The sequence below is a fragment of the Pipistrellus kuhlii genome, unplaced genomic scaffold (genome assembly GCF_014108245.1).
Source record: "Pipistrellus kuhlii isolate mPipKuh1 unplaced genomic scaffold, mPipKuh1.p scaffold_m20_p_1, whole genome shotgun sequence".
Classification (NCBI taxonomy): Eukaryota; Metazoa; Chordata; class Mammalia; order Chiroptera; family Vespertilionidae; genus Pipistrellus; species Pipistrellus kuhlii.
In genome coordinates this window covers 53,182,018-53,209,729 of record NW_023425404.1, presented here as the reverse complement: position 1 = coordinate 53,209,729, position 27,712 = coordinate 53,182,018, and the positions used below count along the sequence as shown (strand labels likewise).

At 44.5% G+C, this 27,712-nt stretch overlaps 2 protein-coding genes and 2 pseudogenes across 4 annotated transcripts; 1 reads left to right on the top strand and 3 right to left on the bottom strand.

Moving 5' to 3' along the window:
* Positions 1 to 251: 251 nt before the first annotated feature.
* Positions 252 to 866, bottom strand: LOC123651526 (annotated as a pseudogene).
* A 6,180-nt stretch (positions 867 to 7,046) lies between these two features.
* CCDC32 (coiled-coil domain containing 32) lies at positions 7,047 to 19,358 on the bottom strand. Of its 3 annotated transcripts, XM_045574547.1 has the most exons (5): positions 19,236 to 19,358; positions 17,525 to 17,780; positions 12,470 to 12,626; positions 7,605 to 7,783; positions 7,047 to 7,563 (listed from the first exon to the last, which is right to left on the bottom strand). In XM_045574547.1, exons 2-4 carry the CDS (start codon positions 17,766 to 17,768, stop codon positions 7,645 to 7,647), a joined length of 540 nt encoding a protein of 179 aa, XP_045430503.1. In that variant the 5' UTR covers positions 17,769 to 17,780; positions 19,236 to 19,358; the 3' UTR covers positions 7,047 to 7,563; positions 7,605 to 7,644. The 3 variants fall into 3 exon arrangements, with proteins under 3 accessions (XP_045430503.1, XP_036301912.1, XP_036301922.1); XM_036446019.2 differs by having other exon boundaries at positions 7,047 to 7,783; positions 19,232 to 19,325; XM_036446029.2 differs by lacking the exon at positions 19,236 to 19,358 and adding an exon at positions 19,036 to 19,183 and having other exon boundaries at positions 7,047 to 7,783.
* Positions 15,066 to 16,878, bottom strand: LOC118723560 (annotated as a pseudogene).
* A 3,096-nt stretch (positions 19,359 to 22,454) lies between the features above and the next one.
* Positions 22,455 to 26,315, top strand: RPUSD2 (RNA pseudouridine synthase domain containing 2). Its single transcript, XM_036445996.2, has 3 exons — positions 22,455 to 23,101; positions 24,434 to 24,730; positions 25,401 to 26,315. Exons 1-3 carry the CDS (start codon positions 22,487 to 22,489, stop codon positions 26,133 to 26,135), a joined length of 1,647 nt encoding a protein of 548 aa, XP_036301889.1. The 5' UTR covers positions 22,455 to 22,486; the 3' UTR covers positions 26,136 to 26,315.
* The last annotated feature ends 1,397 nt before the right edge of the window (positions 26,316 to 27,712 follow it).

Below are 27,712 nucleotides of genomic sequence, written 5' to 3'. Positions count from 1 at the left end.
CTGATAGAGCCATCGCAGGCCTGGGCTGCTGGAGTCTCTGCTTGTGTCAGATCTGTGTGTGTGTGTGTGTGTGTGTGTGTGTGTGTGTGTGTGGTATGGAGGCCTGAGTGTGTTTGGTGCGGTTTCTTTCAGCAGCTGGATGTGAGAGATCACTATGTTTTGTTTGACAGAGAGAGGGGGTTTGTGTTGGAAGTCCCAAGTGTGTTGTTCTTGGTTCGTGAAGGGCTGTGAGCTCTCCTCTCACTGCCCACTTAGCAACTGTCGCTTCCCGCCGAGGCTTTGGCCTGGACATTGTCCAGTGTGATGGGCTCAGGAAATTCGTGGTACGGCCCCATCTCCATTTCCCGTTAAGTGCATTCCGTGCAATCGTCTGGAATGCCTGCTCCACACTGATGGCCTCCTTGGCACTGGTCTTGAACTGGGGAATGTTGTTTTTGCTGCAGCACCAGGCCTGTGCTTGTTTTGTGGCCATTTGTCTGCTTTCAAGGTCAATCTTACTTCCCAACACCACGAAAGGGAAGTTTTCAGGATCCCAAGGGCTGACCTGGATGAGAAACTCATCTCTCCAGCTCTCCGGGGTTTTGAGTGTGTTGGGGGAAGTCACATCAAATACCAGAGCACAGCAGTCTGCACCTCTGGAAAAGGCCACCCCACGAGACTGGAATCACGCCTGCCCTTCAGGTTCCCATCTACATTGAAACCAGTCTGCCACCCACCATCACCTCCTTTGTCAGAAAGTCTGTTCCCATTGTGAATTTCTGACTACTGAATTTCTTCTTCACACACTGGCTCATGAGTGATGTCTTACCAGCTCCAGAATCTTCCAGGATGATAACCTTCAGCAACGCTTTCTTCCCAGAGGTAGGTCATCCTTCAAACGACTGCTGCTCTGGGGGCTCTGAGCCGGGCGAGTCACCAGGGCTCCCACCAAGAAGGAGACTCAGGGGAGGACAGGGACAGAGAAGTCCAAGCTCCAGTTCCAGCAGATTCCTCAGTGCTCTCCAAGGCTCCAGCCCTGCTCCCACTTCCACCACCACCGCGCCTGGCTTTGTTTTATTCCCCACCGTGCACAGAGCCTGAAGCATGCAGGGGCTCAACAAATATTGGTTAGATGAATGAATCTGTGCCTTCAATAACCTACTTCTGGGTTCAAGTAAGCAGCCCTCTCACAAACCTAACATTGTTATGGCAGTGTCCTTTCTTTAATCCTTTTTAAAAAACATATGTTTTTATTGATTTTTAGAGAGAGCGAGAAAGGGAGAGGGATAGAGACATAGAAATATCAATGAGAGAAACATCATCAATTGGCTGCCTCCTACATGCCCCCCACTGGGGGTAAGCCTGTAATTCCTAACAGGAATTGATCCATTGGCCTCTTGTTTCCTGGGTCAACACTCAACCACTGAGCCACACCAGCCAAGCCTGTCTTGAATTTTATAACTGAAGCAGGGCCAGAGCTGATTGGAACAGTTTGGAATTTTCAGGAAAATGCCTCCTGTCTCGGGTGACGGCAGCTATTCTCAGCCTTAGGGACTCATTCCAGGGCAGGGCCAGGGAGTGGCTCCCGGCTCTTCCTCTCTCAGCAGTAGTCCTGTGGGCAGGCCTGCCTGGGAAGGACACCTCAGCAACAACTGGTAGGGTATCTGTTTACTTGCTGTGCCTATATCTGGAGCCTATTTCTGGAGCAGGTACTGGATGCAAGCCTGGCTGTTCCAGCACTAACCTTGCCAAGCCCTGGGTGATGAGTGCATGTTCCGGAAGAGAACAGTAGCAGACACTTAGCTTATCTCCATGGCCCCAACCCAGCCTTCTCTGGATATACCAAGTTATTACTGCTTTGCCCATATTGGTAATTGTCCTTCCCTGGCTCTAAGGTTTAGCACTATTCATTGCTCCATTCGCTCTAACTTTCTGTTTCACTAAGGACACGAGGAAGGAAGAAAGTTTGGTGTGATGATAAAAAAAAAAAAAGGCTCTCTCAACTCATAAATTTTACTGGTCTGAGGAAGTCCTAGCTGGAGTTCTTTGGGTGTTTCCAGGGTCAAAGGAAACAGATCAGTATTTTTGGCCAATACCATTTTTCCCTACGGTTGGTCCAATTTCTGAAAGGGAACTGGAACCCAAAGAGGTCTTGACTTATTTATGACCACACAGTAAGCCACAGACAGATAAAGATAGCACCCAAGACTCTTGGTTTCAAATTTAGTGCCACTTAAATAGCCCAAGGTAAGTCTATATTAATACGTTAACTTTGGGAACTAATATCAAATTTATTTTTGGTAAATAGTTTCACCTTCTTTTAGAGCCAGCACTTAAATTGTCACCTCTAAAGCAATTAAGAAACCATAGTTACAACTTATTGGACTCCTTTCTGTGGAAAACTATCTTTATTACAGACTGAAGCAAGAAGGTAAGCAGAGACCTGGCAGCCGCTCCTCAGTCCTCACCCAGGTCCTTATGTGGGGCTAAAAGCCTTTCAGGCCTACCATCTCTTTTTGGTTCTTTTACATCAACTCCCCATCTTCTCACACTAAAACTTCTGTTTCCTAAAGATAAAATGGGAGGGGGGTAGAGAAACAGCAAAGCTAGAATCTTGCCTGAATTACAGAAACACTACTTTCTGGTACAGAAATATTCCCTATCCATCTTATGATCAGCTACTCTTTGGGAGAATGTTTTGAGACCTTATTGCTTTTTTTCCCCTTAAATAGTTGTTTATCATACCAGAAGAAAATCTTAGTGTTTTGGACTTCTGGCCAAAATAGTGGCATAGGTAAACACGGTTCTCACTTCCTCCCACAACCACATCAAAGCTACAACTAAACTACAGAATAGCCATCATTCAGAAAGAACCATCTGAGATCTGGTTGAATGGACGTCCCACAACTAGGGAATTAAAGAAGACACAGTGAGACTGGTAGTAGAAGGGGAGAGTCACGGAAGGGGCTTGTTCCACATCCATGTGTAGGGGATAAAAACTGGGAGGGATAGCTCTGCTGCCATGATCTCCCCTGAGGAGTGAGGGGTCCCAGCTCCACACCAGGCCCCGCAGCCCAGGATTCCTGTCAGAAAGAGAAGCCCCCATAACTTCTGTCTGTAAAAAACAGGGATTAAGGATGAGGGAGGCCTGATGGGATCTAAGGCAATTCCTCTTAAAGGGCCCGCATATGGCCTTAATGACTCACTTGCCTTGAGCCCCAGTGCTGGCACAATGGCTGAAAGGCACCAGGGACATACAGGAACTGAACTGTCCTGCATCAAGCAAGCACTGGGGGCAGCTTTCTCCCAGACAGAAGCACTGGCAGAGGCCATTGTTCCTTTTCTGAGCCCTTACCACAGAGCTGGCAGGTGGACACCATATTTGAGACTCCATTAACCTGGCTCACACAGCCTGACCCCATCCTGGTGATTCCCTGAGGCCCTGCCCCACCCAAGTTTTGGGCCTACCCAAGCGGTTTCCAGTGGGTTTTCCTGGTTGAGAATCGACATATGAACCAGGAGGTCATGGTTTGACTTCTGGTCAGGGCACATGCCCAGGTTATGAGCTTAATCCCCAGTGAGGGGTGTGCAGAAAGCAGCTGATCAATGATTCTCTATCATCATTGATGCTTCTATCTCTCTCTCCCTCTCCCTTCCTCTCTAAAATCAATAAAAATATATTCTTTAAAAGAAAAAAGGGGAAAATATATCTGGAAATTACTACTGAAGTATTTATATAATTAGGCAAGGATATAGAATTACTTGGGTGGTTATCATCCTTTCAAACAAGGCAAATACTTAATTTAGAAATAAGCAATAGAGAGTAAAATTTCAGACATTTCTCGTAGCAATATTTTTGCTGATGTATCTCCTTGAGCAAGGAGTGGGGGAGAAAATAAACGGGATTACATCAAACTAAAATGCTTTTGTACAGAAAAAAAAAAATCAATAAAATGAAAAAGCAAACCAAGGAATGGGGGAACATTTTTGCTAATGGCATAGCTGATAAGGGGTTAATTTCTAAAACATAAAAAGAACTTATATCAAGAAAAGGAAGAACTTATAAACTCAACACCAAGAAAATGCAATTTAAAAATGGGCAAAGAACCTGAATAGACACTTCTCCAAAGAGGACATAGAGATAGCCATTTCATAAATGAAAAAATGCTCAATGTCACTAATCATCAGAGAAATGCAAATTAAAACCACAATGAGATATTATCTCATGCCTATCAGAATGGCTACTATCAATTTATCAACAAACAGCAAATGCTGGGGAGGATGTGGAGGAAAGGAACCCTAGTACACTGCTGGTGGGAATGCAGACAGGTGCAGCTAGTGAGGAAAACAGTATGGAGTTTCCTCAAAAAATTAAAAATGCAACTGATGTTTGACCCAGCAATCCCATTTCTGGGAATATATATTAAAAAACAAATACTCATTTGAAAGAATATATGCACCCCTATGTTCATTGCAGCATTATTTACAATAGCCAAGATCTGGAAACAGCCCAAGTGTCCATCAATGGATGAGTAAATAAAAAAGCTGGGGTGGCCGGGACCGGTTTGGCTCAATGGTTAAGAGCGTCGGCTTGGGGACTGAAGGGTCTCGGGTTCGATTCCGGTCAAGGGCATGTACCTTGGTTGTGGGCATATTCCCAGTAGGGGGTGTGCAAGAGGCAGCTGATCGATGACTCTCTCTCATCGATGTTTCTAACTCTCTCCCTTCCTCTCTGTATAAAATCAATAAAATATATTAAAAAAAAAAAAGTTGTGGTGTATTTATACAATGGAATACTACTCAGGCTTAAAAAGAAGGAAATTTTGCCTTTTGTGACCATAGGGAGGGACCTAGAGATTTTATGCTAAGCAAAATAAGCCAGTCAGAGAAAGACAAATAACATATGATTTCACTTATATGTGGATTCTAATGAACAAAACAAACTGGGTCCTTCACAAAATTAAAACAGAGGCATGAATACATTGAACAGGCTGACAACTGCCAGAAGGGAGGAGTATTGGGGGGCTGGATTAAAAAGGTGAAGGGGCCGGGACCAGTTTGGCTCAAAGGATAGAGCGTCGGCTTGGGGACTGAAGGGTCCCGGGTTCGATTCCGGTCAAGGGCATGTACCTTGGTTGCGGGCATATCCCCAGTAGGGGTTGTGCAAGAGGCAGCTGATCGATGACTCTCTCATCGATGTTTCTCTATCTCTCCCTTCCTCTCTGTACAAAATCAATAAAATATTCTCTCTTTTTTTAAAAAAGGTGAAGGGATTAAGCAAATGTCCTATATAATAAAAGCCTAATATGCTAAGTGTCCGGTCATCTGTTCAACCAATCAAAGCATAATATGCTAATGATATACTAAGGCCACTCAACCACTCGCTATGATGTGCACTGACCACCAGGGGGCAGATGCGCCAACTGGTAGGTTAGCTTGCTGCCGGGATCCGGCTGATCAGGACTGAGATAGGCAAGACACACCCTAAAGCTCTCCCGTGGTCGCTTCCCAGCTGGCCAACCTCCTGCATCCCTCCCTGGCCCTGATCGTGCACCCGTGGGGTCCCTCTGCCTGGCCTCTGCCCTCTTGCAAACCTGTGCCCCTAGTAGGGGTGTCGAACTCAAGCAGAGAAGGGGCCAAAATCTAAAATCCAGCCTAAATCGCGGGCCGAATGGTTTACTGAACAGTCATAAACTGTCATTGTGATGGAAACGCAGCGGAGTGCAGTGATGACAGTGCGGTGCGGGCCACATTGCAAGGCCTGGCCCGCGGGACGGATTTGGCCCGCGGGCCTTGTGTTTGACACATGTGCCCTAGGGAGATGTCAGAGAACCGGTTTCGGCCCAATCCCACAGGCCAGGCCAAGGGACCCCACGAACTCATGCATTGGGCTTCCAGTATATATATCACACACACACACACACACACACACACACACACCAGTGTGCTGATAGCCCGGTGGGCAAAGGGAGGATAAATGGGGACGGAAAGAGACTTTACTTTGGGTGATAGGTGCATGATGCAGTGTGCAGATAATGTTTGGTTGAATTGTATACTTGGAACCTGTATGGTTTTGTGGACCAAAGTCACCTCAATAAATTCAATTAAAAAAAAAAAAAAAAGCAATTGTTCTCTGAAGATTTGTATGGCCACCCTGCTCATCATTAGGGACTAGGAACCTGTTATCCAGAAAGAAGCTGCATGGCCTGTGGCCTCAGAAATGTACCCCTCATGCTGAGTGAAATAAGCCAATCAATGAAAGAGAAACCACATGACCTCACTCATTTGTGGATAATAAAGATCATTATAAACTGATGAACCAAAAGATAGATACAGAGACAGTAAAGCAACAAGCAGACTGTCAAATTTCAGCGGGGAGGGGAGGAGGATCTGGGGGAGATAATAGATCAACTGAAGGACTTGTATCCATGCATATAAGTACAACCAATGGACATAAAACTCTGGGGAGGGAGGGGATGTGTGGGAGGGAGGGAGGGGGGAAAAATCAATAAAATATGTAAAAATAAATAAATAAATAAATGTTAAAAAAAAAGAAAAAGAAGAAAAAAAAAAAGAAATGTACCCCTCAGAGCACCGAGGTGGGGCCTGTCAGAGGACACGTGTTAAACACGGAAGGCTGACGCGTTACCAGCTCACCTGCATTGCCATGCTTTTGTTTTTACCTCCCCACTGCCTGGGAGCATCTCTCCAGAGGAATCAGGCCAATTGACCACACATACAGCTGTTCTGATGATAAAAGGTTTATATGGACAACACCATCTGAAAAGAGCACCATAAAGAAGGAGGAAAGCACAGGCTCGTCCAAAAAAGCTGCTACTAGTAGCAAGCAGGGAACATTCAAGCAGTGGTGTCAAATACCAAAACCATATTTGCAAGTCTAATTTGGAACTTAATCCTTTATAAGTGCAGGAGGAAATTAGGGGAGAAACCACTCATGAAATTTAAAAATACACACACACACACACACACACACACACACACCTTTTCACATTTCTTTTGTCCATTTTCCCCACAAGAAACAAATTGGACAAAGAAAAAGCACAGGCTCTTTTGCTAAAGTCCTCATATTTATTGCAGACTTAGCGAAGCCCCAAATGGGGCTTGGATTTGAGGAGGCAGACTTCACTTTCCTTGGTCCCACTCACCCCTGACAAGTTACCCAGGGAGTGCTTGGGACACAGGTAGGGAAGTCCAGGAGAGGCAGGGATAAATATGGCTCACTTAACTTAAACATTATACACAAGGGCATCAGCTGCTCCACACACAATTACACCTGGTCCTTCACTAGATTCTCAGTAGATTCTCGGTAGACTTCTCAGCTGCGCCACCAGAGCTGGAGCAAGCTGAGAGACATACAGGAAACTGGTATTTTGATCCAGAATGCACTGGGACAGTCACTTCATCCAAGACAGACACACACTCCAGCCCCAAGCAAGGCCTCAGGTAGCCACAGCTGTTTGCCTTGTGGAGCGGAGAGCTGGGCTCTGCCCCTCCAGAGTCTTCTTGCCGATGCTGCCGCTGAGCTCCCCACTGCCCTCTGGACTCCAGACAGCTGCTCCACGCAAGCGTGCGTGTGTGTGTGCATGCATGAATGTGTCTAGTTGTCTATCAGTGTCTGTCTGTCTGTCTGTCTATGTGTGTAATTTATTGTTCTGCTGCCGCTGGCTCATCCCCAGCCACTGGCTTCTCCACCTGTGAGTCTGGAGGAATCAGATACTGGACCTCCTCTGTGCTGACGGCCACCTTATCTGGCTGGAGCCACCTCTTGAAATGTTCCAAGGTGCTAGAAAAGAGCAAGAGAAAAGGGTGACTGCATCAGACCTGGATGACTAATTACTTAATGATTATCTCAGTTACTCAAATACTGCCTTCCCACCCACAACCAATTTCTTCCTACAATTGTTTTTCACGGATGCTCCTCTGCCAGCTGTGCATCCTGGCAGCTCCCAGGCATAATTTACCTCCTGGTGGGCACTTGGCTATAAGCAGCATCAGACCCCCTTGGAAAGCAGAGCCTCTGAAGGCTTGATGAGAACAGCTGAAGAACTAATGCCTCAGTCCTGTCTTTCCCTCTCCACTTCCCTCCCCCCCCAAAAAAGAGGAGAGAAACTGTCAAGGGGAAAAAACATTCCAATAAATACCAAATTATTAGGCAAAAACCTAAGCAACTTGAAATGTCATACCTGAAATAGTCTGAGACTCAATTATGCTTAGTTGCACTGAGAGCAATTTTGTTTATGGGCTTTTTGTTTGTTTAGTTCACCCTATAGCAGTGATCGGCAAACTGCGACTCGCGAGCCACATGCGGTTCTTTGGCCCCTTGAGTGTGGCTCTTCCACAAAATACCATGGCCTGGGCCAGTCTATTTTGAAGAAGTGGCATTAGAAGAAGTTTAAGTTTTAAAAATTTGGCTCTCCAAAGAAATTTTGATCGTACTATTGATATTTGGCTCTGCTGACTAATAAGTTTGCCGAGCACTGCCCTATAGCAAGTCCCCAAGATAGAAACACTGGAACAGCAATGTCCCCCATAAAGGAATGACCACCACACCAGAGGCCCTTTTTGGTTTGGATTTGTGGGGAAGGGAGAAGAGGTCTCCTCCCACCTTCCTTTAGTACAGAGGATTCTCACTCTTAGCCATTAGACATCCACAGTAAAATATAAACGACCAGAAATAATGTTAGCCACATTCTATGCTCTTCACTAGCACAGAGTCTTACTAGTAAGCCAAGAAATAAAGCCACAACCAGCAGATTTAAGACATCTGTCAGGGACGGGGATTCATACTGTGCACAGATGGATTGCTCAGCCATGACTCCCCTGCCAAAAGCATAAAGAGGGTGGCCTTCCTGTAGGTGAAGGACCACACAATCCCCTACAAAATGGCCTCTGTTTAAAACATAAACTTTGAAGTTTGAAAACAAATGCATATATACTGTTTCCTAGTCCTTGCTCTGAACAATGATAGAAGTTTTCCCACCGATGTAGGCTCGGGGGAGTAACAGCCCAGCTCAGGGGACTTATGCTGCACAGGCATTTAATCTTCACCTACCACACTTTTCATAGAATTACTCAATTATTTATTTTTTTAAATATATTTTTATTGATTTCAGAGAGGAAGGGAGAGAAAGAGAGAGCTAGAAACATCAATGATGAGAGAGAATCATTGATTGGTCACCTCCTGCACGCCCCCTATTGGAGATTAAGCCCACAAACCAGGCATATGCCCTGACCGGGAATCAAACCGTGACCTCCTTCCTGGTCGACCCTCAACCACTGAGCCATGCCAGCCGGGCTCAATTATTTCCAGAGAGAAAGGAAAGCCACATTATCTTAGCTATTGATAAGTACACAGAAATATTAAGGAGACTTGTTGCTGATCTGATTTCAAAAAAGAATTCTTAGTTGGGAATTAGGCAGGAGAAAGTTTTATCTTTCCTTCTGAGAGTTGGAAAGGAAGGAATATTCAAGGGGAGAGAAAACACCAAATTATTAGTGAGTCAGGAATCTGTGTATCTTCAACTCTTCTGTAATTAGGGCAGTTTAAAGCTTAATTGGATTGAGCCTTTAGATACAGAAAAGAGCAAAATCTGTGTTATTTTTCTGAACCTGAGAAGGTAGCTGGCCTGACCTTAGATACCACACCCATTTCTGAAGCGTCTCAAAGGATGCTGATTTGGTATTTAAGATAATGTAAGTGAAGGTACTTTGCAAATTAAAAAACAAAATGTATGAAGTTTTATTCACATATTGCCCACAATTTCTGCAGCAATATCGTCATCTGACACAATGGGACTCTCAAAATCAATGTTAAAGATTAAGTCGTATTCCCCTTAAAATTAAGGTTGTTACTCCCCTCAATGACCTTATCAATATTTTGAATAAGTTGTTACTGAACTTTAAAGTTCTATTAGCACGCTGGCCGGTGTGGCTCCGTTGGTTGGACATCGTCCTGTGTACCAAGGATCGCTGGTTCAATTCCTGGTCAAGGGCACATGCCCCAGGTGTGGGCTCAGTCACAATAAGGGGGCGTGCAGGATGCAGCTGATCCATACTGTGCTCTCACAGCCATCGATGCTTCTCTCTTCCTCTCTTTCCCTCCTTCTCTAAAAATCAATAAACTGCCCTAGCTGGTTTGGCTCAGTGGATGGAGCGTCAGCCTGTGGACTGAGGGGTCCCAGGTTTGGTTCCAGTCAAGGGCATGTACCTTGGTTGTGGGCACATCACCGGGGGTGGGGGGTGGGGGAGGGTGCAGGAAGCAGCTGATCAATGTTTCTCTCTAATCCAGTGTTTTTCAACCTTTTTTGGGCAAAGGCACACTTGTTTCATGAAAAAAATCACGAGGCACACCACCATTAGAAAATGTTAAAAAATTTAACTCTGTGCCTATATTGACTATATATAAAGTAATTCTCTTGAATAGGAATCAAATAAACACAAAGAAAGTATTTTATAATTACTTTATTATGAAATATTAAGTAAACAAAATAGTGAAAAATTATAAAATTCTTGTCTTGTCTGCACCTACGGCACACGCCGCGGAACAGCGGTTGAAAAACACTGCTCTAATCAATGTTTCTAACTCTCTATCTCTCTCCCTTCCTCTCTGTAAAAATTCAATAAAATATCTTTTTTTAAATGAGAAAAATAAATAAGTAAAAATCAATAAACTAGTCTTTAAAAATAAATAAAACTATGTTAGGAAGAATAATATTAACAACTAAAGGCCCAGTGCACGAACGTGTGAACAGGTGGGGTCCCTCGGCCTGGCCGGTGATTGTGGCTGATGGGGGGGGCGGGGGGGAGCATCCAGCTGGCCAGGGGGAGGGACCATGGGAGGCTGGCTGGTGGCCAGGGGGAGGGACATCGGGAGTTTGGTCAGCAGTAGGAGATTGGCCGGTCATGGGAGGCTGGCTGGTAGCCAGGGGGAGGGACATCGGGAGTTTGTCAGCCATAGGAGATTGGCCGGCCGTGGGAGGTTGGCTGTGGGAGTGCACTGACCACCAGGGGGCAGCTCCTGTGTTGAGTGTCTGCCCCCTGGTGGTCAGTGCCCATCACAGCAACCAGTTCACCAGTTGTTCGGTCGCTTAGGCTTTATCTATATAAATAGCTAACACTTATATAGCACTTACCATGTGTCAGGCACTGTTCTAAGAACTTTACACACAGTAACTCGTTAAACCTTCACAATAACCTTATGAGGTTTCCTCTGCTTTACAGAGGAGGCCACTGAGGCACATACAGCTTTCTTACCCAACAACATACAACCACTAAGTGGCAGAGCCATTTTCCCACTGTCAAGCTTTTCCTGCTTTGTGGCAGAATGCTCCCTCTCCTTTCGGCATCTGGCCCACCTGCAGGTACTTGTCACAAACACCAGAGCCCAAAGGGAGTTCAGTGGTCTTTCAACTCCTAAAGCATGTTCCATCACTTCTTCTCATCTGGCTCTTCCCTCATGCTGCCTCATATTATTAGGTACATCTTTATACCTACTTGTCATCTCTCCCTAACTAGTTACAGAGACAAAAAAAGAGGGTGTTAAACTTCCTCACACCCCAGCCCCAAGACACCAGGCACAGTGCCTTCACTCAGTAGATGCTTAAGAAAATCATTCATTTACTCTATACCCATTTGAGTGGCTACAATATGACAGAAACTCTGTAAAGCAACAGAGATTTGGAAGCGAGAAGACATAGTTCCAGTTGCTGATTGATTACTACTCTCTCAAATGTTTTATGTACTTGCACTTAAAAATGCAGACCATGGGCCTGGCCGGGTGGCTCAGTTGGTTGGAGCATCATCCTCCTCATCAAAAAGGTTGCAGGTTGATTCCAGATCAGGGCACATAGTTAGGTTGTGGGTTTAATTCCTAGTTGGGGCATGTATGGGAGGCAACTGATTGTTTCTCTCTCTCTCTTCCTTCCTCTCTCTCTCTCTCTGATAATCAATAAAAAAATATATCTTAGGGTGAGGATAAAAGAATTTATTTAAAAAAAGAAGGAAATGATTTATCCTCAACTATATCCAATCTGTGAGCAAGATTCTCAAAAATCCGCTGCTGTACTAACAGCAAATAGAGCAAACTGGCAAAGGACGATTTTAACTCAGACGCTGATGTTGATATCAACTAATATTTCAACTCACCTGTCACTTCTCCCTGGATTCTTCAGAGAAAAAGAAACGTGCACAGCCCTAACTGGTTTGGCTCAGTGGATAGAGCGTCGGCCTGCAGACTGAAGGGTCCCAGGTTCGATTCTGGTCAAAGGCATGTACCTTGGTTGCGGACACATCCCCAGGGTGAAGTGTGCAGGAGGCAGCTGATTGATATTCCTCTCTCATCGATGTTTCTAGCTCTCTATCCCTCTCCCTTCCTCTAAGAAATCAATAAACTCTCTTTAAAATAAAAGAAAGAAAGAAATGCGCACAGTAAAACGGACCGTCACCCAGAACTGGCCTGGGAGTCACTCACCTCCCATCAGAATCAAGTCCATCCACGAAGAACTCCGACGCTAACTTCTCCTGGAGGAACCGGTCCCAGCATTCCTTCTTGGCTTGGGTCAGGGTTCGAAGCATGTCCTTAGAAGTCACTTCCTGATTTAAGCCTTTGATTCTTCTCAGCTTATTCTCTAAAGAGAGAAGTAATGGAGCTTAACAAGGAAAGTGAATATGAAATGAAACTAAATTTTAAATGCAAATACCAACTTCAAAAATTCTCTGACTGATGAGTACATGTACACTCTCTATAAAAAAACAAACAAAAGCCGGGACCGGTTTGGCTCAATGGATAGAGCGTTTGGGGACTGAAGGGTCCCAGGTTCGATTCCAGTCAAGGGCATGTACCTTGGTTGCGGGCACATCCCCAGTAGGGGGTGTGCAAGAGGTAGCTGATCGATGTCTCTCTCTCGTCGATGTTTCTAACTCTCTATCTCTCTCCCTTCCTCTCTGTACAAAATCAATAAAATATATTAAAAAAAAACAAAACACCCTAATATTTTAAGGAGGGCAGATAGAGAGAAATGTACAATTTTCCTTTCCCTGCACAATGTTTTCACTCCACATTGCACCAAATAAATGTTTAACCCCAGAAAAGGGAAAAACCATAGGTTCTCATAACAAATTGATGGTGTGTTTTCTTTGAAGTCACAGAAGCCCAGCAGGTACCTCTCTATGGAATGCTTGTTTTCCCTGGCTTGACATGTGTATACTCTCATCTTTTTTTAACTCCTTGAAAATAGTCTCTCTGAGGAGTAAATGGTTTTTCTTTCGGTTACAGTGACATAAAGTGGTTGCCAAACCTCATGAGAAAGACTTAGAGAAAATGATGAGAGATCCAATGGTTCATTAGACATTAAAACTGACTTGATAAGAACTCAATAAGAGCCCTGGCTGGTTTGGCTCAGTGGATAGAGCTTCGGCCTGTGGATTGAAAGGTCCTAGGTTTGGTTCAGGTCAAGGACATTATCTTGCTGGGGGGCACATCCCCGGTGGGAGGTGTGCAAGAGGCAGCTGATTGACGTTTCTAGCTCTCTATCCCTCTCCCTTCCTCTCTGTTAGAAATCAATAAAATATATATTTTTTAAAAAGAACTCAATAAGAGACTTGTAAGATTTCTGTGTGATTAAATTCTTAATTAAAGAGAAGCAATCTCCCAATATTTTTTAATGTTTCTCAACTTTGGGCCTGGCTGTTGGAGCCTAAGAAAAACAAACATCTTGTAATCTCTTTTGAGAATGGTCCATATGGCTTCCTGATGATAGATGTTTAATTACTCTTATTTGCATTTTAATTGTAACTGTTGAGAACAGATAACCCCTTTTGAAGATTACAAGAGAGGGTATCACCATGTACCTTCTTGCCTTCAACTATAATAAATGGGTAAATGATAGCTTTTAGAGATGGTGAACATCAAGCCTAGAACCAATGGAAACTTTATGATTTACAATCCTGTTTTCATTTCTAATCTAGAGGCCCAATGTATGAAAATTTGTGCAAGAGTAGGCCTTCCTTCCCCCAAATGCTGGCACCAGCTTCCCTCCGGCACCTGGGACCTGGGCTGGCTTCGTCAGGAAGGACGTCCAGAATGACCTCCAGAAAGACATCCGGTCTAATTAGCATATTACCCTTTTATTATTATAGATAGGCCACATCAGCTAGCACCTTCTGATCAAAACAATAAGTACCTTCTGTTGATGCAAGTTACCTCCAAGCGCTCACCCATATAAAACACCTGTAAAATATTTGAGGAATTTTTTTCTCCTTGAGGATATGAAAAGAATTATGTATATCTTTTGTTGAACTGACTAAGGTTTTAATCGGTGATCTTAGTGAATTATCTTTGATACAGTTTATTTGGCAATAAAAACAATCTTTATTTTGTCTGGCCCTGGCTGTCAAGGTGGAAGGTGCCCTTTTGGGCTGGAAAAGGTCTCCCTCTCTCTGAGTGCACTGAGTCCATGACCAGGGGTGATCTAAGTTGGGCAGGCAGAAGCAGGTGCCATTTCATACTCCAAACCTGCCTGCCATTGTCTCCCAAACTCTGCCATAGGAGCCAGAAATGGTTCTTATTTTCCTCGGAGAAGGAAATTTTAATCATCATCTTATCTGATTTTAGAAAATATCAAGGGAATTTTAACTTTCTGAACCAATCAAAATTATCACTGAATTCATGAAAGCTTCTTTTATTTTGTCATAAACTATGGATATTTTATTCCAGCTCTGGGAAATAAAAAACACATCCTTCCATACACCATTCTAATTTAGCTGACATTAATTACAAAAAGCTAAAGCCCATATACCTAGTGTATATGTGTATTTATATACACATACATGTTTCTTCAAATTTTAGTCTCATAAGTGTTCACATATTCACTCTATTTTTTTGTTGTTTTTATAAACACCCTTGAAAGTCATCAAATGCATCCTACTACTATTGCCTCTTCACCAATCACTTAATAGTACTTGGATTGTGTTTGCTGTGTGTGTGTTTTAAACACTTATGTGATTGGCCAAGTTTATCCTTTAGCAAGTTTATCCTAAAGCAAGTTTATCCTTTAGATCTTCTATACATTAGAAGATCTAAAGGATAAACTTGCTTTAAATTATACTCCATGTGTCACAGTTATTCATTACATGATCTTTTTTGTTATTATTTGGAACCTCACATATCTGTGGTTCTCTATTAGACTATTTCAGCTTCTACTGCTGTACATATATATCTACACCTTCTAGAAGGGACTGCTTGTGATCTACTTCAGGCATAAACTGTGTAGCACCTGAGGTGAATTCTGATTTGGTCTTCGTTTCAGAGCTGAGTTCTGTTGGCAAAGAAACTGAGTGTTTCAAGTCGTGAGTTGTTTTGCAGGTAATCCTATTTCAGTAGAGCGTCCTAGCTTTGCTTTTTCTTTAGGTTCAGGAAGTGATCCTTTTTTGGTGTCTTTGTTTTTTTACCATAACAATGTACCTGCTTACAAACTTTCTGGCTTGTACCGTATGCCTTTTTTCTAGTTTCCTTTGCAATTGTTACGGACTGAACTGGACAATAAACAGTTGTTCCTAAAGGGGCCAGTCCCAGTGGAGAACCAATTTTCTTAAATCTAGAACATTTTCTTGCTGAAAACCAGCTTGCCAATCCTGAAACCAATTAGTCCAGTTTTCAGAAGAAAATTCCGTGGTGGATTCTTCAGATAAACATATGCCTCTTTTCCAAATTGTACTGTATCCGTTATCCCATTTTCCACAAGGACATAAACACCCTTGCACCACCAGCCAATGTCAGGACCAGCTGCAGTGTGGATGGCGCCAAAGCCCACTTGTCAATTACCAGGCTGTTTTTAAACATATTTCACTAGCTCCTTTTTGGATTCCTCTCCTCTGGCTGCATGCACACATATAAATGCAAACATCAGACTTGCAGGTATAGTTGTCAGCTTGCCCATCCTAACGGCCACCATGTCTGTAAACCATGAAAGTTTCTTATAACCCTTGGGCACAGAGCACCAACAAGCCAAAGGATCTGGTTTTTTAGTTTTCTCAGAATGTTGCTTCTTCTCCTTATCATCATTAAACAGATGTTCTGACTACCACAAAACAGAACTGCCAACCTACTCAGCCATGGCAGAGCCTATCTTTGGTGGCTTCCTGAGAATCTCACATTATACCCTCATCTTTCTCATTATCCATCATTCCACCTGTTTTTCTCATATCTTTTCCTCCAGTACACAGTTAACAAAATTCCTTGTTTTTCCAAAGTATTTCTCAGCAATTATGTAAACTCTATTCCGACTCTTCTCTCCAGCCTTCCTTAAAAGCTTCTTTCTGAATTGCCTTTCCTTCCTTAAACAATTACTCCTTAGGTTTGGTTTTGTGACACAGAGATGGGTCTCATGTATGTTTAATAATAAAAATACACTACAATTTTAAAGCATGGCGATTACTACCCTCGACTGATATTTTTCTTTCCCCTTGCATGGAACAATCTGAATCTCTTTCTTGTGTATTTAGTCTTTCTAAATACTTACACTTAAGGCCATATGACAGGATAGTGAAGATATGTTCAGGAAATATTAAAAAAATAAAATAGCTCACAAGAGGCAGAATGAATTTTATGTCAACATGTTCCCATTCCAACAATCTATCTACTATAACAGGTTTTCAAACTGTAGCATCCCTCAATCCACATGTATGATAGCTCTGACCTTTCCTTTTAGGAAAGCATAAGATTTGATGTTTTTTAGTTACTTGAATATATGAGCCACCAATAGTAGGCAAGAGGGTCTACAAAATGCCAAGAAATAAAGCAGAATTTATTTTTTAAAATATATTTTTTTATTGATTTCAGAGATGAAGAAAGAGGGAGAAAAAGAAACATGGATGATGAGGGATAATTGATAGGCTGCCTCCTGCATGCCCCCTATTGGGGATTAAGCCTGCAACCAGGAATGCACCCTTGATTGGAATCTAACCTGGGAGTCTTCAGTCCGCTGCAGGCCAACGCTCTATTCACTGAGCCAAACCAGCCAGTGCATAAAGCAGAATTTAGTTATAACAGAGGTAAGAGTTTGCAAAGACCATTTTAATCCCTATGTACAAGAAAAATGGGGTCCTTCCCACAACCAACCTGAAACACCCCCTATACTTATACCTGATAGATACATGTGGTGAGGACAAAAAGAAAATTTTTTAAGAACAGAAAACCACCCTGGCTAATGTTGCTCAATGGTTAGACTGTCATCCTGTGCACTGAAGGGTTTTGACTGGATTCCCGTCAAGGGCATATACCTGGGTTGCAGGTTGGATCCTCAGCCCCGGTTGCAGCCTGTGTGGGAGGCAACCAATTGATGTGTCTCTCACATCAATGTTTCTCTCCTGATCTCTCCCTTCCACTCTCTTTAAAAATCAATGGGAGAAATATCCTTGGGTGAGAATTGACAGAAAGAACAGAAAACCAAGTTTAAGGTAGAGGAACTTCAACAAGCATCTTTAAAGCCATGATTATTATTTTTTTTTTTTAAGCCATCTAACTTACCTAAAGATGCTAAATACACTTCTGAATCCTGCAAGGGAGCCCAAGGCTTTATAGCGGGCTGAGCAGCAAAGTCCAGCGCCTCCCTCTGGCCTGTGCTTGCAGGATAAGAATCCATAAAGGAGTCTGAGAAGGCATTCTTGGCACCATCCTCTTGGTCAGGACTTGGCAGACAGGAACATATTTCAGCCCAAAGGTCTGGGCCAGATTTTGTAGCTGTAGAGTCAACGCTTTCAAACATTTTCATTTGGAATTTGAGCTGGAAAAACAGAAGCTCAAGTGAGCAAGGTCTGGCTTTAAGGATACACTATAAGCATGTAGTATTCAGATGTATGTTTACCCATTGAAGGTAATAAATAGGCTTTTAAGAACTTTAACAAAATTTAAAATTTCTTCTATTAGGTTTCTGTGTTAGAGATAAGAAGACGGCAAAAAGGTAATTGGGTTCCTCTTCTAGCTCTGCACCCAAGTTGTTTTCACAATGAAGTTTGTCTTCAGAAATGGAGTTTAATATTTATCCTTTTGTATCTACAAGCCAGATACAAAAGGATAAATACTGGGTCATGCCACTTACAGAAGGAGCCTAGTGCAGTCAAATCCATAGACAGAAAACTGAACAGTGGTTGCCAGGGGTTTTTTGGAATGGGAAAATGGGAGTTATTGTTTAATGGGTACAGAGTTTCAGTTTGGGAAGTTCTAGAGATGGGTGGTGGTGGTGACAGTTGCATAACAATGTGAATGCCTCTGAACTACATATCTAAAAATGGTTAAAATGGCAAATTTTACTTTTGTTTTTAAACACACACATACCACAGGTGCGTGCATATTTCATGACATTTCCAGTGAAGACAATCAGCTTGCACTTTTCTCCAAAAAGCTCCCAAATTCAACAATTCTGCCCTCAGTTAATTAAATCCCGATGTCAATAAGGCCCTAAAGGTCTTGCAAAGTTCTACATACACAGGTTCTGCTTGGTGAAAAGTGTCTCTCAGAGAGCTGTATCAAATGCAAAGGCCCATTCACTCATTATAGGTAGAAGTCGGGCTTGTGTTCTTATTTTAATAGAAACACTAATAGACATTTTCATCATTTTGCAGATGAAGAATCTGTAGGATCTGAGGACCAGAAGGGTAATTACTGATATATCCTTGATTGGAAACCAGACCAGTGCCGCTCCAAAAATCCATACTTTTACCAGATATCATTCTGCCTGCTTGGGAACATACTGAAAGTAGCCCTAGCAGAGATAGGTAGGTGGAGGGCTCCACACAGCATCTGGAGGCTTTCATAACTCTCTAGTCTCTTACAGGATGGGCCTTTGAGATTAGGAAGGCTGCCAACAGAAAGGTTTGAATAATCCCAATTCTAGGAGAGCCCAACGAGCGCAAAGGCTCATAAGTAAACGGGACAGGTACGTCATGGCAGCCCTGAATGAACTAATGCCAGGGGGCACAATGAACCCCCACCCCCATCCCCAAATCGGGAAAACGCACCCAAACCAAACATTTTCTCACCCCGGAGCCCGGCCCCACTCCCCTCCTAGGAAGTCCAGGACAGCGCAGGGAAGTTGGGTGGCCATTCGGGCCTCCGTCACTCTGGCCTCCAGGACGGGCTGGGCGAGATGAGTCAGGCTCCGAGGCCTCCCTGCGGTATTCAGGATGAGGCCGGAACCGCGGGTACAAATGTTGTGGGCCCCCCGCCACTCCTCACCTACCGCAGCAGCCTGTCCCGCAGCCAGCAAACCCTCCGCTCCGCCCGACCTGCTGCTGCCGGAAAAAGTGGTGGGCGGAGCCTCCGAGTGACGGATCCTGACAGTCCTCCAATCACCGCCGGCTTGGCGATGTCCTGTGCGTGGATTGGTCGAGTGGATAAGGAAGTGAGCAGCTGAGAGCGAGGAAGCTGTGGGCGAGCCTATTGTTGCCGGGCAACGGTGGAGCCAAGTACCCCGAGCCGCTGCTTTTCCCTGGAGCTGGATGGATCCCACTTCTTCCCGGGAGTTCCAGCCGCGCGGGCTGTGCCCTCCACCCGGCCCCTGCTGGGATGAGGAAGCCCGGTTTTCGAGGCCTTTGGCTTGGCTTGGTTCCCTGAGCAAGTTCACCTCTTCAGCAGTTGTCTGGGCTGACGGCGTTGGTCTCCACAAATGTCAGCCCTTCGCTACCCAAGTTAGAGCACTTGGGGCTTTAATGGGGTAGGAGGAGACTTTTTTCCTTTCAGGAGACCCTTGTCCCATTCATGTTATGAAGCTTTTCCTCATTCATTTAGTCAATAGCCAAACTCCTGCCCTAAGCATTGTGTGAAGCGGGAATTCAAGACAGACAGACTCAGTATGGGTCCCGGTATGGGTCCCTGAGGCCCTCACAGCTTTTAGTGTAAGAGGGTGCGTTGGGGGGCAGACAACTTTACAAATAACAATAGTTATAGAGGATATCACAGAAGTGTAGCCAGAGCACATAAAGGACAGAGTGGTCTTGGGAGATGAGTGTCAGAAACACTCCCCCCCCCTTTTTTAAAAAAAATATTTTTTATTTTTTACAGAGAGAAAGGGAAAGGGATAGTTAGAAACATCAATGAGAAAGAGACATCGATCAGCTGCCTCCTGCACATGCCACACTGGGGATGTGCCTGCACCCAAGGTACATGCCATTGACAGAAACCGAACCTGGGACCCTTCAGTCCCAGACAGATGCTCTATCCAGTGAGCCCAACCGGCTAGAACCAGAAACACTTTTTAAAAGGAAGTGACCCCACAGAGACTGGTTTGGCTCAGTGGATAGAGCATCAGCCTGCGGACTGGAGGGTCCCGGGTTTGATTCCAGTAAAGGGCATGTACCTTGGTTATGGGGTGTGAAGGAGGCAGCTGATCGATGTTTCTCTCTCATCGATGTTTCTAACTCTCTATCCCTCTCTCTTTCTCTCTGTAAAAAAATCAATAAAATATATTTTTTTAAAAATAAAATAAAAGGAAGTGACCTTTGATATCTTTTAGGGATTATCAGTAGGCTCAGATGCAACTCTTCCTCGCCTCTACAGCCCCAATTTCCAGAGCTGGTTACTCCTAAAAGGATGTGCGGAAAGACATTAGCCAACCATCAGTAGAAGTTTGTACAGAGTAACTTGGCTTATGATATAGTGTCTAGATGTGTCCAAAGTAAATTAATGTGGCTATGGTCTTAACTACCAAGAAAACTTCAAGGTACTCCGTTGATCATATTTATAACCATTCTTAGAATGTGCAAACGGAAGCAAGCGGAAAGCAAGAAGGTTACAAAAAAAAGAACTCATATCAAGCAAGATTTTGACAGTGCTTATTTATAGGGAATGAATGGGGGGAATGGAAGGATTCTGAGGCCATCCTATGTAACAAGAGTCTAGCAGCACCTGATTCACAGAATGGGGCAGTCTCATAGGCTTATGGATGCTTCATCAAACTACTCCATGGCCAGAATGGATATTTTAATTATGTTAATCTTACCAATACATGAACATAGCCTATTCTTCCACTTGTTTATATCTTTATCAATTTTTTCAACATTCTGTAGTTTTCCCGAATACAGGTCTTTTACCTCCTTGATTAAGTTTATTCTTAGGTATCTTACTTACCCCCATGGTCAAGAACCACATTGAACTGGAGCTAGAACTTGTGATTCCCTCTTTTCTTTCTTCTTTAAGTTGTGACCACTGTGATTCTTTTGGAATGGAGACCAAATCATGTCACCCACCTCTTCCCAAAAAACTCTTTGATGATTTTCCATTACTCTTAAATTACTTAAATCCTTATCACAGTAAGTTAGTTGGAGTTCTTTAAAAAATATATATATATATATATATATATATATATATATACAATATATATACATATATATGTAATATATATATATATATATTATTGATTTTGTACAGAGAGGAAGGGAGAGAGATAGAGAGCTAGAAACATCGATGAGAGAGAGTCATCGATCAGCTGCCTCTTGCACACCCCCTACTGGGGATATGCCCGCAACCAAGGTACATGCCCTTGACCTGAATCGAACCCGGGTCCCTTCAGTCCCCAAGCCGATGCTCTATCCATTGAGCCAAACCGGTTTCGGCTAGTTGGAGTTCTTAGTTCAAACCACAGAACTCATTCTAGCCAGTTTAAACAGTAAGAGGAATAGATTAAAGTTGCTCTGTTCAATAGAAGTTTCTATATCTGAGTTGTCCAATATGGTAGCCACTGGCTTTATGTGGTGGCTATTGAGCTCTTGAAATGCACTGTGTGAAACTGAATAACTAAATTTTAAGTTTTATTTAATTAATTTAAATACCCACAGGTAGCTAATGACTACTTTATTGTACAGCACAGGATTAAAAGATAGTAAGTAGTTCAGGAAATCTTGAGGTGGGCTAGACAGTAAGGCTTGGGGTCTATGGAGCCAGGAGCAGTGTCCTAACCTCACTGAGGAACTTCAAGGAACACCACGCTGCCACTGTAGCTGGCATTGCTGACTGGGAACTGGGCACAAGAACCTCCCTCAATATTAGCCCCCCAAATCAGATGCCTCCAATACTATCTTGTCAGACAGGATGTGTGCTTCGGGTTCCAAAGGCTTTGCCTGACAGAGCCCAGAGGATGCACCAATGTGCAAGATGCAAGGGAAGCTGGGAAGAGCTTGATTCTTCAAAAGTATACAACACAATTTTTAAATATCCCTAGCATATTCGGAACTTAGCACTCTCTTTTGTTTTAAAGTCCGTTTGTTTTCCATATGTTCCTTTCAGGAGCTTTTTCCATACCCAAGGAACTTTGAAAGTATTATCTACATGAATTCAAGGCTTTGTGTGAGCCTTCCTCACAGCCTCTCAACTCCCCACTCAAGTCATTCAACTCACTTCCTCCCTTCGCTGTCCCGCCTCGCCCTGGGCCTCGCTGATTGGCTGGTGCCGAGTGACGTCTTCAGATCGCGACCCAGCAGTGGCGCCCGCGTGGCTATGAGGCGGGGCGGCTGCAGGTGGCTCCGGGTTCTGGTGAAGGGCTGCTTGAACCTCCCGTGCCTCCGCCTTGCTGGGACTTGGGGCGGCCGAGGAGGCCGGATGGCGGGAATGCCCTCCACCGGGGCGGAGGCGGCGAGCGAGCTGACGGCTCCGGCTCAGCAAAACGGGGACGCGAGGAACGAGCGACCCCCCGGAAGCCCGGAGCCGGCCGCCGCGGGAGGGGAGTCGGCCCCTGGGGTAGGGGGGCAGGTCACGGGGAGCGAGGAGCGGGCCACGGCGGTCGCGCCGGGCCCGGGCAAGCGCAAGAAGCGGCGGGGCGCCACCGGGGAGCGCGTGGTGCCGCCCCCGAAGAAGCGGCGGGCAGGGGTGAGCTTCGGCGACGAACACTTTGCAGAGACCAGCTACTACTTCGAGGGCGGCCTGCGCAAAGTGCGGCCCTATTACTTTGACTTCCGGACCTACTGCAAAGGCCGCTGGGTGGGCCGCAGCTTGCTGCACGTGTTCAGTACTGAGTTCCGAGCCCAGCCCTTGGCCTACTACGAGGCCGCGGTCCGAGCGGGGCGCCTGCACCTCAACGAGGAGCCACTCCAAGACCTCAGCATTGTGCTCAAGGTGGAGTACTGATGGGGGCCAGGAAAAGGGCAGGGTTTCCCCCCCTGAGTTACTGGGCCTAGGTGCTGGAGTAAAATCGAGGTCATTCCGAGGCTTTCTCGCTTTTCACTTCAAACAGTCTTTAAGTCCTCCCACCCCATCTCCACAAGTAGCCTCAGTGCTCCAAAACATTGTTTTCTTGTTTCCAAAGCATAGATGTTGGGATTCTTGTGGCTCCTTTTATGCAGTCTGTGCCACTAGCACGGAGATGGATCACTTTCTATTTTGCATTGTGGATCTCTATACCAGTAGTACAGTAGAAGCTGTCATTTATGTCTCCTTACTGGGCACAGAGTTAGGCATTTTGAGTACTTTACATTTAATTTTATCGATCACCTTTTGGGGTAGGAATTGCCACATCGTTTTACCTGTGAGGGAACTAAGTAAAGGTAAACCTCATAGAGGTAAGGCAACAGTATCATCTCCAAAGCCTGTGCTGTTATAACTACTTGTTGTTTATTATAGAGACTGAGATGATATAATTGTGAACTGTCAGGGATAAAGACTAGAGCTGTCTAGCCCAATGCTTTGACCCTTCTTCTTTTTTTTATTTTATTTAAAGGCAATGTATCCAATTTTTTTAATTGATTTTTTTACAGAGAGGAAGAGAGAGGGCTAATAGCTAGAAACATGGATGAGAGAGAATCATCGATCAGCTGCCTTTTGCACACCCCCCACTGGGGATGCGCCCGCAACCAAGGCACATGCCCTTGTCCAGAATCGAACCCCGGACCTCTCAGTCCTCAGGCTGATGCTCTATCCACTGAGCCAAACCAGTTTCGGCTGACCCTTCTTTAAAATTCCTTCTCAGCTAAGAGGTACCAGACACCGCTGGCTCACTAGGTGGTGAAGGAAGACAAGGCGATCCCAATATTTGGGGAATGAGTGACTTGAATCCACTCTCCCATCCCAATTTTGAAAAGCAAGCATCCGGTCTAGCTGTCACATTTTATAGATAAGGAAACTAAGGCTTAGAGAAGTTAAGTGAAATTACCTTTGGATATAATGTTATTGTAGAGGAAGTACAAATAAGCAAAATAAAAAACCATAATCTCACCACCTGGAGATACTACCATTAACCTTTTTGTGTCTTATCCTTCTAGTTCTTTTTCAGTGCCTGCTATCTGTCTGCATTTTTACAAAACAAGTATGCCCTGTGCATACCGCTTTTTGTGTAAGGATATACTTTGACCAATCTTTCGTGTCAGTAAATAAGAGAGGAAGCTGTGTGTGACGTTGAGTGATTATAGGTTGCTGGTCCCTGGGCTGAACCGTTGCCTATGTCATCGGCAGGACAATGACTTCCTGCGGAACACAGTGCACAGGCATGAGCCACCCGTCACGGCCGAGCCTATCCGCCTGCTGGTTGAGAATGAAGACGTGGTGGTTGTAGACAAGCCTTCTTCCATTCCTGTCCACCCCTGTGGCCGCTTCCGACACAACTCGGTCATCTTCATCCTGGGCAAGGAGCACCAGCTTAAGGAGCTACACCCACTGCATCGGCTGGACCGCCTTACCTCGGGGGTCCTCATGTTTGCCAAGACAGCAGCTGTTTCGGAGAAGATCCATGAGCAAGTTCGGGACCGGCAGGTGAGCCTGGCTTTTGTTTCCCGCCGGTCACTTTCTGGGCTCACAAATGCTGTCAGAAGGGCAGCACTGACTTCTGTCTGAAGTGAGCCAGGCTTCCTACTTTAGGGAGGTCAACACCTGTAGTACCAAATAACAGGTTATTACCTCTTATGTTTCAAGAGATTTTTAGAGATGGCATACACTGCCTATGTTGGTAATTAGTTTTTCTGAAATTTCAAAGTGACAACAGGCTTACCAAGATTTTTAAGGTTTTGGGGAGAGCCTCATTGGTGGAAAGATTGTGAATGAATCTAGAAGAGGCGTGGGTAGAATAATTAAGTGGTACTGAGTGTGGTCTTGAGACTTGTAATTCTGGATCTGATTATGATACATTTATTGAGTGCTGACTGCATATCAGACTAAGTACTAAGTACATTAGAGCCTCTAACTTACTGAATCCTTATAACAGCCCTTTGAGGTTAATGCTTTTCTAATCTCTCTTTTTCTAAACAAGTTCATGGTATTTAAAGAGGCTAAGTAATGTACTCAAAATCATGAAACTGGCAAGTGGTGGCAGTGGGGTTTGCATCCTCTTCTGCCTGGCACTGATGCATTCCTCACCCCTTGCAGTGGGTCTGGGCTTCATGAGTTTAGTTTTGTGCTGATTTTCTCCCTCTTCCCTCCTGTGTAGCTGGAAAAGGAGTATGTGTGCCGGGTGAAGGGGGAGTTCCCCTCCGAGGAAGTGACCTGCAAGGAACCCATCTTGGTAGTCTCTTACAAGGTAGGGGTGTGCCGTGTAGATCCTCGGGGCAAACCCTGTGAGACTGTGTTCCAGAGATTGAGCTACAACGGCCGCTCCAGTGTGGTGCGGTGTCGGCCGCTCACGGGTCGCACTCACCAGATCCGAGTCCACCTCCAGTTCCTGGGCCACCCCATCCTTAACGACCCCATCTACAACTCAGCGGCCTGGGGCCCCTCCCGGGGCCGGGGCGGCCACATTCCCAAGACAGATGAGGACCTGCTGCGGGACCTGGTTGCAGAACACCAAGCCAAACAGAGCCTGGACGTACTAGATCTCTGCGAAGGTGATCTCTCCCCGGGACTCACAGACTCTACAGCTCCCTCCTCGGAGCTGGGCGAGGACCACCTAGAAGACTTGGCTGCATCTGCTCAAAAGATGGATGGAGTACTTGAGGCAGCCCCTCAGGATCTGGACACAAAGGCCCCGGCACCAGGGAAGGCAGCTGAAACAGATGTTGTGAATCAGGAAACAGACCCCCTCTGTGCAGAGTGCCGACTGGTGCTCCAGGACCCCTTACCCCAGGACCTTGTGATGTTTCTGCACGCCCTGCGCTATAAAGGGCCAGGTTTTGAGTACTTTTCACCCATGCCTACCTGGGCACAAGATGACTGGCAAGAGGACTGAGAGCTGTGGCCTGTGACGGACTCCTTCTTGGGTTGGAAGAAGCCATGGAGTACGAACTGACCTCATTCGGCTGCTGCTCAGATGTTTCTATAAGGAGTAAAGTTGAGCACTTATACTTGCTACCTCCAGCTAGTTTGGGAACTTTTTGGTTTGTAAATATCTATCTTTCGCTATACCTTATACCCTGTGTGTCTGGTTTTCTTTTTCTTTTCTTTTTTTAAATATATTTTTTATTGATTTCAGAGAGGAAGAGAGAGGGATAGGAAGAGAGAGGGATAGAATCATCGATCAGCTGCCTCTTGCACACCCCCTACTGGGGATGTGCCCGCAACCGAGGTACATGCCCTTGACCTTTCAGTCCACAGGCTGACTCTATCCACTGAGCCAAACCAGTTGCTGCTGTGTCTGGTTTTCTTACTGCTTTTTTTCTTTGCATATATTTTTATTGATTTCAGAGAGGGAGTGAGAGAGAAACATCCATAATGAGAGAGACTCATTGATTGGCTGCATCCTGCACACCCACTACTGGTGATTGAGCCACTGACCAGAATCAAACCTGGGACCCTTCAGGCTGCAGGCCAATGCTCTATCCACTGAGCCAAAACCAGCCAGGGCTTCTTCCTTTTTTTAAGAGAGCTAAGAGGGGGCAGAGAGAACCATCAATTTGTTGTTTCTCTTGTTTATGTATTCAGTGGTTGATTCTTGTATGTGCCCTGATGGGATCAAACTTGCAACCTTGGTGTATTGAGACATCAACCGAGCTACCAGTCCAGGGCCTTTTTTCACATAACATACAATTAACCATAATAAGGAATACTATTTAGTGGCATTTAAGGACACTCACAGTGTTCGCAACCATTACCCTCATCATTGGATGTTTTCTTTTCTCCCTTTCCCTTCCTCTCTGAAATTAATAAAAACATTTTTTAAATTATAAGACAATAAATGGAATCATACAATAAAAGATCTTTTGTGTATGTCTTTTGCTTAGCATATTTTTTTCAAGGTTCATCCAATTTATAGTATGCATCTGTACCTCAATCTTTTTTATAGCTGAATAATATTCCATTGTATGAGTACACTACATAACATCAGTTATTTTCACCTTTTGGCTGTTGTAAATAGTGCTGCTATGAACATTTGTGTACAAATTTTTGTTCAAATTGTATTTTTAGTTCTTTAATATGTACCAAGGAGTAGAATTGCTGAGTATATGGTAATTCTATGTTTAACTTTTTGAGGAGTCACGAAACTGTTTTCCACAGTGGCTGAGCCATTTTACATTCCCATCGACAACACACTGGGTTTCTGATTTCTCCACATCCTCACCAATACCCATTTCCTGTTGTTCTGATTATAGTTAGCTTAGTGAAGTCTTAATCTTGTTTGATTTGCATTTCTCTATGGATCAATACTGTTTAGCATCTTTGCATGTGCTTGTTGGCCATTTATATATCTTATTTGGAGAAATGTCTATTCAGGTCCTTTGCCCATTTAAAAAAATGTTTTTATTGATTTTAGGGAGAGAGGGAGAAAGAAAGGTCAATGTGAGAAACATCAATTGACTGCCTCCTGCA

Excerpts from the sequence above, each read along its gene's own strand:
- RPUSD2 (XM_036445996.2), top strand. The coding sequence starts at position 22,487 with ATGAGGCGGGGCGGCTGCAGGTGGCTCCGGGTTCTGGTGAAGGGCTGC. Across the intron at positions 23,102-24,433 it reads ACCTCAGCATTGTGCTCAAG|GACAATGACTTCCTGCGGAA; the intron begins GTGGAGTACTGA and ends TGTCATCGGCAG. Across the intron at positions 24,731-25,400 it reads AGCAAGTTCGGGACCGGCAG|CTGGAAAAGGAGTATGTGTG; the intron begins GTGAGCCTGGCT and ends CCTCCTGTGTAG.
- CCDC32 (XM_045574547.1), bottom strand. The coding sequence starts at position 17,768 with ATGAAAATGTTTGAAAGCGTTGACTCTACAGCTACAAAATCTGGCCCA. Across the intron at positions 12,627-17,524 it reads AGTGTATTTAGCATCTTTAG|AGAATAAGCTGAGAAGAATC; the intron begins GTAAGTTAGATG and ends TTCTCTCTTTAG. Across the intron at positions 7,784-12,469 it reads GGACTTGATTCTGATGGGAG|CACCTTGGAACATTTCAAGA; the intron begins GTGAGTGACTCC and ends GCTCTTTTCTAG.